The 13,250-nt window shown below is 36.8% G+C and overlaps 1 protein-coding gene across 1 annotated transcript; it reads right to left on the bottom strand.

Annotated features, from left to right (window-relative positions):
• Positions 1-287: 287 nt before the first annotated feature.
• Positions 288-12,358, bottom strand: CCDC28A (coiled-coil domain containing 28A). Its single transcript, XM_034990777.1, has 6 exons — positions 12,332-12,358; positions 10,190-10,389; positions 9,351-9,514; positions 6,492-6,646; positions 4,645-4,667; positions 288-855 (listed from the first exon to the last, which is right to left on the bottom strand). The coding sequence occupies exons 2-6, from the start codon at positions 10,345-10,347 to the stop codon at positions 801-803; spliced, it is 555 nt and encodes a 184-aa protein (XP_034846668.1). The 5' UTR covers positions 10,348-10,389; positions 12,332-12,358; the 3' UTR covers positions 288-800.
• Positions 12,359-13,250: the final 892 nt, after the last annotated feature.

The raw sequence follows: 13,250 nt of genomic DNA, 5'->3' as shown, positions 1-13,250 counted from the left end.
TGGTTATTAATTTCATTTTCTGGATGAAAAACAAAAGTTAAACCCAAAGAAGTAAATGTGCATGAATAGAAAGCTAAAGGGCAGGATGGGGATTCAAATCAAGGTCTGACTTTAAAGCCCATGCTCTTTTCATGACTGACACCAACACTGAAATGTGCACAAGGTGCAAAACCTGGAAGAAAATTACAGAACCCAAAATTTTATAAACACAGTGTACTTTTGAGGATTGAATTCTTGTATTCCCAGATTGAAGACTACAGGTTTCTTCAAAATAAAACAATAAAGACTAATTTAAAACAATCACTTTATTAAAAATAGCAAATTTCACAAATACTCATTTACCAGTTTGTTGGCACTGGCCACTGGAAAACACACCAGTGTGTGTACTGATTGTCTAACGTAAACTGAAGCGGGGCTGCCCCAAGAAGCCTGTGCATCATCAACTTATAATCAACATGGGAATAAGTTTGGTGAGCTCAGGAAGGATAAACCTTCAGCCCTATTAATAACATTTTGCTCAATGCATTTCAAGTATAACCCCTGTAAGGCAACAACAGAAAGCACAGCAGCACAACCTCTGCATCACATTTCCTGATTAAGCCTTCAACAAGGCCTAGGCTCCAGTTATGGCAAATAACAGCAAGGCAAATTCACTAAAAGCAGGAGTGAAATCAGTCATTGCACTGGCACTTTAATTACGTCATTCCTTATTGTGGAAGATGATTCTGCTATTGGATTCAGCTGGAAAAGTAAAGAATGCTGCTCATCTTCAAGCCATGAGAAAGCGACCACATGTCATTTTAGCTGGTAGAAGTATTTGGAACATCTTGGGCATCTGCCAAATGTAGTTTTTGTCTGAGTTCATCAGTTAAGAAGATTTTCATTCTGTAATGAGTACTTCTTTTAAATCATGGGAAATTACACTCAGGAGGAGCTGAGAGAGAGAGGTATTAAAATAAAGGAAATATGTTTAAAGGGAAAGTGCCTATGTCGCTGAGAAACCTGGATGTGATAAGACAATTTTTAAATATCGTGAAGCAATTATATTATATCCAGAATTTGAAGACTTAAAAACAGTCACTAAATCAAGATTATGTTTCAGGTTCTAATACAGCACAGAATTATTTTAATGTGGCAAGAATGATTTTCATGGTAAGGAACTGGTGAGAGGCAAATATGAAAACTTACCAGATTAAAAAACAATCATTTGAGAGGACACCACTTTATCATCCTTGGGAAAACAATTTCTTTGTAAAAGTCAAAAACAGAATCATCATAGGTCTAAAACTTTTCCTATAATCCTCTGAATTATTTTTTTAAACAAGATTTTATTCATTTATTTGTCAGAGAGAGAGTGAGCAAAAGCAGGGGGAGTGGCAGGTAGAGGGAGAAGCAGGCTCCCCACTGAGTAAGGAGCCTGATGTGGGACTCAACCCCAGGACCCCAGGATCATGACCTGAACCAAAGGCAGATGCTCAACCGACTGAGCCACCCAGGAGTCCCCCTCTAAATGATTCTTTAAGAAGATTGGAAACAGGTTGGAATTCCTGTTTAAGTTGTGTGAAAGGGTACAAATGAGATAAAGTTTTATTACCTGAGGCCCACATGGGGCCCCTTGACACAAAGGACAAATGAACCAAATGAATAAACATGGTAAATCTTATTGGTCAATAAGGTCAATATTATTCCCTTTCCTTATCATCATTGCCTTTCATTTTCCTTTTTCATCTCTGTATGATCCACCTGCTATCCATTTTTTCAAGACCCAATTCAAACAATGCTATGGATACACTGAGAACAACTAAATGCTAGCAATACACATACAGCAGAGGTTGCTAAATTATACAGACATGAGTATTGCCATCAAAGACATTGTCCAGTTGGAAGGCTGAGATTTAACGTATACAAAAATCAACAGATAATGAAGTAGAATGCTAGCTCAAGGTACAAATAAAATGCTTTATGGAAGTGGTCAGCTTTGGTGTTATTTGATAAGGGAAAGGGGGAGACCAGAGCAACTCTAGGTAGGAAGTACAACCTGAACAAAGGCATTAAGATGAGCATGAACATGATGTGTTCTAAGATATCCAGAGAACCAGCCTAGTGGTAATGAAAAATAATGTAAAATACAAGAGGATATGTAGGTTGAGATCATACTACTGAGAGCCTTTAGAAAGTCTGAAATGGGGGTGCCTGGGTGGCTCAGTTGTTAAGCGTCTGCCTTCGGCTCAGGTCATGATCCCAGGGTCCTGGGATCGAGCCCTGCATCGGGCTCCCTGCTCAGCAGCGGGGAGCTTGCTTCTCCCTTTCCTACTCCCCCTGCTTGTGTTCCTTCTCTCGCTGTGTCTCTGTCAAATAAATAAATAAAATGTTTAAAAAAAAAAGAAAGTCTGACATGGTGAAAAACTTGGTCTGAAATAGGAATGGCAAGATGAGAATGATATTTTTAGGAAGAATAATTTAGTGGTATTGTCTAAAGTCTACAGCAGCACTGTCCAAAAGAAATTTAATGCACATCACAGATACAATTTTTAAAATATATTTAATTTACACTAATATATCAGAAAACTATCATTTCAGCATATAATCATTATAAAAATATTGAGATATTTTACATTCTTTTTTCCATATTAAATCTTTGAGGTCAGGTATACAAATTATAGTTCTAGCACATTCCAGCCCATATTAGCTGCATTTCACGTGCTCAGGAGCCACATGGCTCGTGGCTGCCATATTAGTGCAGCTCTGGAGCTGGAACAGAAGAAATTTGAAAGGTTATGGGATAAAGTTATGAGGGTAAGGAATGAAGGAAGGATAAAAGACCGAGCTGATGGTGCCTGACAACTAACTGTGATTAAGAAGTGGCAAATAATTTCCTGCCCACGTCCAGGCTCAATGGCAGATAGTGCCATGACTGAGTAGCAATGTCTGCCATAGTCACAGAAGGAATTTAAATAATCTTGGAGACTGAAATAACAGAGGCAACTGATGACAGAGAGGGAAGGTAGGAGGGAAATTCTGAATAGAGAGAGAACAGTTATTACAAATGAGGAAACTAGAGTTGCCAAACTTTGCTCAAGGTTACACACATGCTTACCAAGATTTGAAACCAAGCAATTCAAAGCCCATGCTCTTGTATTCTATCATGTAATCTTGTTCAACCGTGGTGATTGAATCAGGCAAAGTGGTAAATCAACCTAAATGTTTAACAAAAACTCAGAGGATAGGAGATACTGATGTGTCATACACATAGAAAGAATATAAAGCATAGAATACAAAGCTCAGAATGGATATAAGGAAAAGAAAAAAGAACTAGGAACTAATACTAAGAGAAGCCTCGTAATTAACTCATATCTAATCCTCAAATTTAAGTCCTTCTTGGCAATGATATTTTACGTTAATGTCTCTCACAGTTTATGTCGCTTCTCAAAACTTTATTTTCTTCATCTGTAAAATGATAAGTATAATACCACCTACTTACAAGAGTAGGACCAAAGAAGAAAATGCATGTAAAGCCCTTCATAAAATACTTGGCAAGTAGTAAGGACTCAAATAAGATTAATGATTGTTATTACTAGATTTGTATATACCTCTCTATTTCTTCATTGTTGCTACTGCATAATTTAGCAATTAATAACAGTATATGTTATTAACAATAATAGCAATTTATATATATATATTCTACAGTTTGGAAAATTTCATATACACTTCATTACATGTAGCAATTACCCCATATTACAGAGGACACTCTGAGATACTAAACAATTTACCCAAAGTTAATTATCAAAACCAAATTTCAAAAATCAAATCTCTTGACTCTACAACCAGTATCTTTTTAAGTATCTCATTATTTAGTCCAAAGGGACTAAACTCTCAAATTATTTTATAGGCAGGATCATTTCTTATTGTTCTTATAATCTCACACTGTACCTAGGACTATGTGCAAAAATACATTTTGAAAAGTTCCTGAAATAATTGCTCCAAACTGAAATGTCAAAGCCTGAATATTTTACATGTGCCTTGGTGATTTCCTTTAAGCTAATCCTATAATACACTTTATATGCATCTAAAGTGTTCTATGTAATGATAGTAAATTTTTTTTTTAATGATTTTATTTATTTGACAGAGAGAGACACAGCGAGAGAGGGAACACAAGCAGGGGGAGTGGGAGAGGGAGAAGCAGGTTTCCCGCAGAGCAGGGAGCCCAATGCGGGGCTTGATCCCAGGACCCTGGGATCATGACCTGAGCCGAAGGCAGATGCTTAGTGACTGACCCACCCAGGTGCCCCTGTAATGACAGTAAATTAAGTATGGCATTTTATGTCTGCATATCCAACTGCTATTTAACTTAAGAATCCAAGGTTCAAAATAATTTCTATGGCAATAGCCTAATCCTCAATTCTCCTGATTAATTTTTTTTAAATTTGTTTTTAAAAATCCAAAAACAATACAAAGCAAAGCAGAACAAACCAGAAACACAAAATGGCAGCATACAAAAACAACTAAAAGTTCCATTTGGAAACCAAAGGGGAAGAGAAATGGCCCCAGTAAATAACAGTAGGTGCCTTTGTTTACTTGATTGAGCTATTCACCAGAAGTTACAACTTGTAAACTTTTCACTGTTGATATTAGGCAAAAGGATACATGGAAGAATTCAGTTCTTCTAACTGTAACACAAAGAAACAAATTTAATTTTAATTTTTATAAGAAAAATATCTTAAGTAGATGACTGTTTACACATTTTAAAATAACCTATTTTTCATGTAAGCTTTCTTTAAATGAAAAAATAAAATATTGAAAAAACTTTCCAAAAATTTCCAGGCTGGGAAATTCACTTATACAAAATAATTATAAAGTACCTTTAGCATTTATTAAACACAAATATGAGAAGAGACTGAAACCAGATAATAAAAACCGGAGTTTTATAAGGATTCTTAAAACCATGAATAATTGTAATCATCTTTATTAATAGTTTAAAAAAAGTTGCCATTTTAATGATTAAAATCTTTAAAACCTTTGTTTTAAAGATTTCACATTTCATTCAGTTTTCAGGATGAGGCAGAATTAATCACACCTATTTTACAGAGGAAAAAATCAAAGTTACAGAAATATTAACTAAATTTACAAAGTTATACAGATATAACCAGAATGCAAACCCCAGACTAAACAAAGGCTTTCTGGTTTCAAATTCAGTGTTCTCACCATACCACAGTCATTTTCCTAAATGTACTGCAAAACAAACTTGCATTTATTTATTAAGAGGGGCTAGTAAAAGGAAATACTGGTAAGACTGAACACAGTAGATGTGAAATAAAATACACAGGCTTGAAACTTTAAAAGTATGGGCATATCATTTCCCACACATTTACTTATTCAAAGGATAAAGAGAAGCAACAGAAATGAAACCTTTTTGTCATTAGTGAATATGGAAACTATGCTGAAACTAAAGTATCAATTTTTCTTCATGTTTAAAGAGATAAATTTCATTAACACCTTTCAGTTTAAGAATCAGACGTAGTGTTATAGATGGGATTATGTCCTCCCAAAACTCATACATTTTAGTCCTAATCCTCCATACCTCAGAATGTGAGTGTATTTGGAGACAGGGTCTTACAAAGATGCAGTAAGTTAAAATGAGGTCATTAGGGTGGGCCCTAATCCTGTATGATTGCTATCTTTACAAGAAGAGGAAATTTGGACATGGGCACCCACTTATAAAAGGTGAATACCATGTAAAGATGAAGATGGCCATCTACAAGCCTAGGAGAGAGGCCTCAGAAGAGACCAACCCTGATGACATCTTTTATCTCCATCTTTGGGCCTCCAGAACTGTGAATAAACTTCAGGTGTAGCCAGTCTACAGCACGTTGTCATGGCAGCTTTAGCGAGCTAACACACATAGCAATGTACTAAATTACCTTAAACACCAAATACAGTTCTGTATTTAGAAATAAGTAACCACCTGAGTGAATAACACAAAATGTATTAATCATGTCATGATCTTCTATGTATTAAGATCTTATCATATATGTACAGAAGTGAATCTTTCACTTTTAGATTTGCCAGCATTCTCAGAATATATGCTCAGACGTAAATATGGCAATTTCTTTGAAATACATTTCTTTTAAAAAAAATAGTAGAATACAACATGTGTGAAACTTGAAAATACTACACTAAGTGAAAGAACCCAGTCATAAGAAGCCACATATTGTGTGATTCTCTTTATATGAAATATCCAGAATAGGCAAATCCATACAGTTAGAGAGTAGATTAGTGGCTGCTAAGGGATGAAGAGAAGGGAGAATTGAGAGGTAAAGGGTTTCTTTTGTGGGTGATGAACATGTTCTGGAATTAGACAGTGGTGATATCTGCAAAATACTGTGAATGTACCAAAAACCACTAAACGGTATACTTTAAAATGATTAAAACGATGAACTTTATTTCAATAAAAAATTTTTATGAAAGGAATAAAGAAAAAGAATTACACTCACGTCAGACAGAAGCCTGTCCAGATTGGAGTCACTGGCTGTTTTTCTCTTATCCTCAGGAAGTTCCTCTAACTCTCCATAGAGCTCCAAATTCAAGCGAGCTAATTTCTCCTGCATTCCCCGAACATGTTCCATCTGTTCAATGGAACATTCATTTCCTGAGGGAACATCCCAGAACGTTAATAAAGATTAGGACAGTTCAAACTAACTGCCTTGAGGAAAAACTTTTAAATTCAAGGTGTTCACAAGAAATTAGCTTTCTTTCTGTTGTAAATTGCACTGTTAATGACTGAATATTTTCTGTGTATAATCACAAATCAAATCCTGTTTTCACAGGAAAACAATGATAATCTAAGAAATGACTGTGGGCACTAAGAAAATCAGATAGGAAAGATTTTCTGTAAAAAACAAAATCAACAGGGCACCTGGCTGGCTCAGTCAGTGCAGCCTGCGACTCTTGGTCTCAGGGTTACGAGTACAAACCCCATGGTGGGGGTGGACATTGCTTGAAAGTAAAATCTTTTAAAAATTAAAAACAAAACAAAACCCCCCAAACCAAAAATCATCCCTTAGGAAAAGAAAATTCTTTTTTTTCAATAGTAGTATCATTTCTAGAAGCAACAGCATCATCTAATCATGTTCAATTTGACAAATGCCATTTGAACTGAGTGACCTAACATTTTATAATAAGTGAACTTGAGAGTCTTGTAAGAACGTCAACCATGAATCATTTTTGCCACCAATTATATATGCCTCCTTTAAGAAATATAAATGAAAATATTTATGAAGAATGTTATGATGCATGAGAAACATTGTAATATTTTCAATTGTATACTCATTAGTGCAAGACAGCTTAATTGCTAAAGGACAGGTCTTACATTATTTATTGACCAGAGTTCTCTGAGGTGGCATTATCTGCTCAGGGCAGCTAATATATACACAGTACATGATAAATTACATATTTTCATACAGTTAAGTATAGCCTCTACAACCTCTTTTTTTTTTTTAAGATGTATTTTTTTAAGTAATTTCTATACCCAACGTGGAGCTTGAACCCACAACCCTGAGATCGAGAGCCTCATGCTCCACTGACTGAGCCAGCCAGGTGCCCCTTGTCTCTACAACCTCCTGATACTAAAATATTTTTCTAAAAAACCTTGGTTTTCTCAAAGGTATACTACAGCTCAGCTAAAGTTGAAGTATCTTGACTCAATTAGAATTTATGTAAATTACACTATAATTTCCTCCAGCTAGCTCTGTATCTTCATAAATCGACAATATTAAATTATGTTGACTACTGATAATTTTGAAGCTAGTTACAGCTTTTTAAAAGTCATCCTTTCCTCACAGAAAATATCTCGTATTTCCTTTGTTTTTTAACAATTAGTAGTGATCTGGAAGGTCAAGTGGAAGAAATACCCCAAGAGAGGGGTGTGTGTGTGTGTGTGTGTGTGTACATATGTATATACTGGCAGAAATATAAATGTATCAATACACAACATATATAGATAGAGAAAAGGGGGGGGACAATACAGAGTAAAAATATAAAGAAGCAGAAATCATAAGGGATCCAGGTGATCTAACATGAGAACAACAGAAGCTCCAAAAGGATAAAAAGGAACAGATGGAGGAGAAATCAATTAACAATAGAAAAAAATGTTCCTTCAGATGAAAATGAGTCGGTAGATATGAAGGACTCACTGATTCCCAGGCAGGATTAATGAGAAGAGTTAAAGAACAAAACTTTCAAACATGGACCCTTCTAGTTTCATCAGCAATTTATGAAAGAACTCTTCTCTGAATTCCACCAGTAATAGGTATTACCAGTCTTTTAATTTTGCCAGTCTGTTCGTATGAGGTGATATTTGTTTTATTACTATTGCATGTGTGTTTGTTAAGCAAGTGAATTGCGCTTTTCAGGACCTTTACCCAGTTTTATATGTGGTTATTTACCCTTGTGCTGGTGGTAGTGACTTCAAAAAACCAGCATCTATGTTGATGACATTTATGCATATGTGTGAGATTCTGTATGTATGCATTCGATAATTTTCAAATTGCTTTATAAAAAATACAGGACAATTTTATCAGATAAGACTTATAAAGTAAGTTGCAAGCTGAATACAAAAACTCTGACTATATACTTTGTGAACTCATATCCAAAAATATCTACTTGTTTTAATGGAACAATCAGTTAACTGTTCTCTATCTTCATGGAAGAACAAGAAAAGTGGATTCTTTTAAATTCAAAAGTGAGGAATGGTGGGCAAGAATTAAGTTTAGGCTTAAAAGTGTAAAGAAAAATGATCTTGAGACTTTCCCAAACTAAAACATTAAGTCTAAAATATTTAACTGATGAAGAATATTCCTTTTATTTGTTACTTTCAGGATAGTTATTCCGTAATAGTAATCCTACTTTAACATTTCAACCAACCTTCCCATCTTAAAAAAACTTTTTCCTGGAGCCTGAGTGGCTCAGTTGGTTAAACGTCTGACTCTTGATTTTGGTTCAGGTCCTTGGGGTTGTGAGATCGAGCCCTGAGTGGGACTCCATGCTGGGCATGGAGCCTGCTTAAGATTCTCTCTCTCCCTCTCCCTCTGCCCTTCCCAACTCTCTCTCAAAAATAAATAAATAAATAAATAAATAAATAAATAAATAAATAACCCTTTTTCCTGAAATTTTAGAAAACAAATTATAATCCATGACAAATGAAATCTAGGATGATTGCATTTTATGCCTCTGGACTCTATTTTTTTTTTTAATAAAAGAAAATGATACTTTTAAAATGAATGGCAAAACAAATTCAGAAAACAGGATGCAAACATCTTGAAGAGAAAAACAAAGGGGAAATATCTATGGCTTGCCGAACGCTTGAAGTTTTCCAGAGTGGAAATCATTCAAAAGGCTGAGAAGCCCTCTCTCCATCTCCTGAACGTCTGAGACATCAGTGAGGAAAGAGTGCTGAATGGGAGCTGGCTGTGCACCTTTTCCTTCTCCACCCTGAGGTCTGGTCTTTTCTTTCATCACTCTGCAAAGACAATGCAATAAAAACATTAATTGCATACGATTATCTTTTAAAAAGAGAGAATTATACATATATATTATATATTATCTTGCTTTCCAAATATCTAATACTACAGAATACTCACATACATGCAGCAGTATTATATATCACATTTAAATTTGTTGCTCCTGTTTCCTTTAGAGCCTCAAGACAAATGATGTTCACCAAATATTAATAACGTGTAGTTCTAGGTGGTAGAATTTTAGTGTTTTAAATTTCTTCTTTGAACTTTTCCTGTGTTTGAATTTTTACAATAAATACAAATCATTTCTATGACAACAATGAAGCCACCCTTTTTTAAAAAGTAAAATTACCAAAGCACTCTCAGCTTAGTTAAAAAAAAAAAAAAACCTGTATATTTTGTTCCCTTTTCCGGCTAATGCATCAACTGTGTCCATAAGTTTTCTCATTCTATTTTAGTAGGAGACAAAGTAAGGGCCTTCAAACCAATCATTCATTCTGCATGTTCTAATCCCTACACACTGTTACCTTCATAACGTTTTTTCTAAATTACATATAATATGTGCCTCAACTGTTTTAAAAGTTAAGCCAAGAGAAAAAAAGTGTTAAAGAATTACTGGATTTAGTATTTACTTTGATAGCATGTTGCTGTGATAATATGAAAGAAAAAAAATTTACCTTTTTAACTTTGGTCGCTGTGAAGTTGACTGTGATGCAGGATTTGAAAACCCTGTGCTTTTACTAACTGGAATGGAATTTTTTTTGGCATTAACAACCTGAGTAGAGTGGGCACTGAAAGACTTAGGACTCCTCCTCTTCACTTTCCGCTCCTCCATTGTTCTAAGTTCCTTATTGCACCAAGGCCAGCTTCTTATGACCTAAGGAAATACAGCAAAATTATACATACATGCTAGAATATACAAAAATGAAAGGGGTTTAAAGACCCATTTCATAGGCTGATAGCAATATATCAAGAATTTATTCACTCATCCCACAAATATTGACTCTATTCCACCTGCCAGGTACTATTCTGGATATTGGGAAGAAGGTAGTGAACATGACAAAGTTCCTGTCCTCAAAAAGCCTACATTATAGAAGGGGAACAATACATAAAAAATGAACAAAATAGCCATGTGATATTCTCAGTCTGACTCAAGCTCTAGGTGGTCTTTAGATCTCCCTGCTTAAATTTATTCTTAGAAGAACCAACCAGATTCAAACAGATGTATAACTGAAAGGGGTATCTGCATTTTAACTAATAACTAGAAACCTTATTTCAACCACCAAGCAGAAACTCAGTCTCTGCCTAAGGATAAAACTGATCCTAGTTCCTTGATCAACTTAAGTTCCATAAAATTAAATTTGTTTCATGATTATTTTGAGTATACTTTCTCTACCTATTTCCAAGGATACATGAAACTGTATTATATATGTTTAGGTTTGCTAGTATCAAAAAAGTTACACTATGAAGTTCCAGCTGGCCCTTCCATAGAGAACACAAGTCCAATATTCCCCCCTTACTTCATGTATTAATCAGCTCTATTTTCCTAACAGCCATCTATCAAAAAATACCCTTCTACATTTTCTTTTTACTTCTGCATACTATTAAATTCTTTTTTTTTTAAAGATTTTATTTATTTATTTGAGAGAATGAGAGAGAGCACATGAGAAGGGGGAGAGTCAGAGGGAGAAGCAGACCCCCTGCTGAGCAGGGAGCCCGACGCAGGACTCCATCCCGGGACTCCAGGATCATGACCTGAGCCGAAGGCAGTCGCGTAACCAAATGAGCCACCCAGGTGCCCCATGCATACTATTAAATTCTTAATTATATTGTTTCCCGTGTCATGAGATGAGAAATTTACATGGCTATTTACCTCATCAGACTGTAAAGTGCCTTAGCAGTATTAGCCCTTTCTGTGTACACTGTGTTGAATCTAACCATGCTATGACCATTCCCAAAGATTCGAATCCACTGATTACACTCCTAACATAATTGAGAATTTTAATGAAAACAGATTTTTTGCCCTTGTCTAAACTTGGTGCCACTAGCACTGGAATTTAAACCATTTCAGCTCGGTTGGCTCAGGCTGACTCTAGACAATCACAACTGGAACTATGATACTTCCAGAGAAGAAAAGGTTTTAAAGGAAAAGCTCTAATGACCAGTCTTTAATCCTAGATACAAAATATAAATTCATTCAAATCCTGGCTAACAATTTTTCCTTTAGTAATAGAACAGACATTTTGGCGTTGTTTCAGCATGCAACACAAATTAAATGGAATTTTAATAAGCAACTGAATAGAGACAATGGGATATCAGTTCTCCAAAGAGGTAAGGATCTGTATAAACTGGTGTTACACATAAACACATTAACCTTCGAATTTAAGGATGCTAATGCACATTTGGTGATATAAGAACAAGAAAAAAAAAACCCTAGGAAGTAAAGTAATGCAAATAAACCAATAGTGGCTTAAACTATGATGTACTGAAGGGCCAGGGCCTGAAATTTATCCGTTTTTGGAAGGCAAATCTCTGCCACAAGAGAACCGAAATCTTTCCTGTACACCACGTAGCAAGGAAGCTTTTAAAGAAGGCCTTCGCAGACTGCTCATAGTTACTCACACACTGGTTTTGATTGCCAGGAACCCACAGCTTCCAAACAGGACCACTAGGAGTCCCTCTTGACTTCACCTCATTCCCTTTCCCCAATCAGCCGACACGGTGACCCTTCAGCTCTCCGAATTGAGCAGTGGCCAGAGTGGGTGGTGGAAGGCGCCTAACAGGGACACTGCGGGAGCGCTTTTCCTTCCACTTCCTACCTGAGGAAGGAGAGGATCGGGGTCCTCTTCCTCAACCTGCAAAGACCCCGGAGGCTCCGAAGCCACCAGCGCAGCTGCAGCCGCCGACAATACTGCTGCAACTTAAGCCGGGATCACATCCCGGACCCAGCTCCTCCACGGCAACTTTTGTTTACGGAAGTGATGTAAGGAGGCGGAGCCTCAGTGCCCCTGGCGGGAGCCTCGCCTCTTCCTGCCCCACCAGTGCGGCTCCCGTCTCCGCCCTTGGTACCTCATTGCTTCCACTCTCCTGCCCTCAACTGTACTTTAGGCGGACGTGGAAAGGGAGACTCATAGTTGGGCTTTTATTTTGGGTTCTGTGGCCCAGACGCACAGAGGGCTAAGGGACGGCAGTAGAGGCAGGAACGGGAAACTCAGTGCCCTTTCCGGAAGCTGCCCCGCCCCCTCGGTGAGTGTAGGTTCCCACGCACTACAATTCCCAGCATGCTATTCGAGCAAGCCCGGAGGCGGAACCGGAGTGTCGCCATAGCAACTGAATCAACTACCTCCCCGGGACGTCTCAAGGTAAACCAACTTTAGCTTGGAAGGCAGCGTGAAAAACCGTGATTCTGTCTAGGGACCCGGGCCAAGCCCCTAAATGAGATTTTATTACTATTAAAAGCTACTCTGTTCAGGCTCTAGACATACTACACTCACTACAGTGTACGAGGTAGGTGTTAATATTCCCCGTTTTAGAGATGAGGACTCTGACACTCGGAAAGGCTTAATAAATCCATGTCTCTCTGTCACCAGGACAGTTCTTCCATTATACATATTTCTTCTGGAGAAGGAATTGTGGATTGTGAGAGATGGACTATCCTAAATGAGGGGAGAAATCCACGTTTCATTCCCTAGTCTGGATATTATTTACCGTGTGGTGTTAGAGTTGGGGAGGTTTTAG

This window comes from Mirounga leonina, unplaced genomic scaffold, assembly GCF_011800145.1.
Source record: "Mirounga leonina isolate KUSES-001 unplaced genomic scaffold, KU_Mleo_1.0 Mir_53, whole genome shotgun sequence".
Taxonomy (NCBI): Eukaryota; Metazoa; Chordata; class Mammalia; order Carnivora; family Phocidae; genus Mirounga; species Mirounga leonina.
Note: the sequence above shows the minus strand (reverse complement) of the source record. Positions and strands in the feature narration are given on the sequence as shown.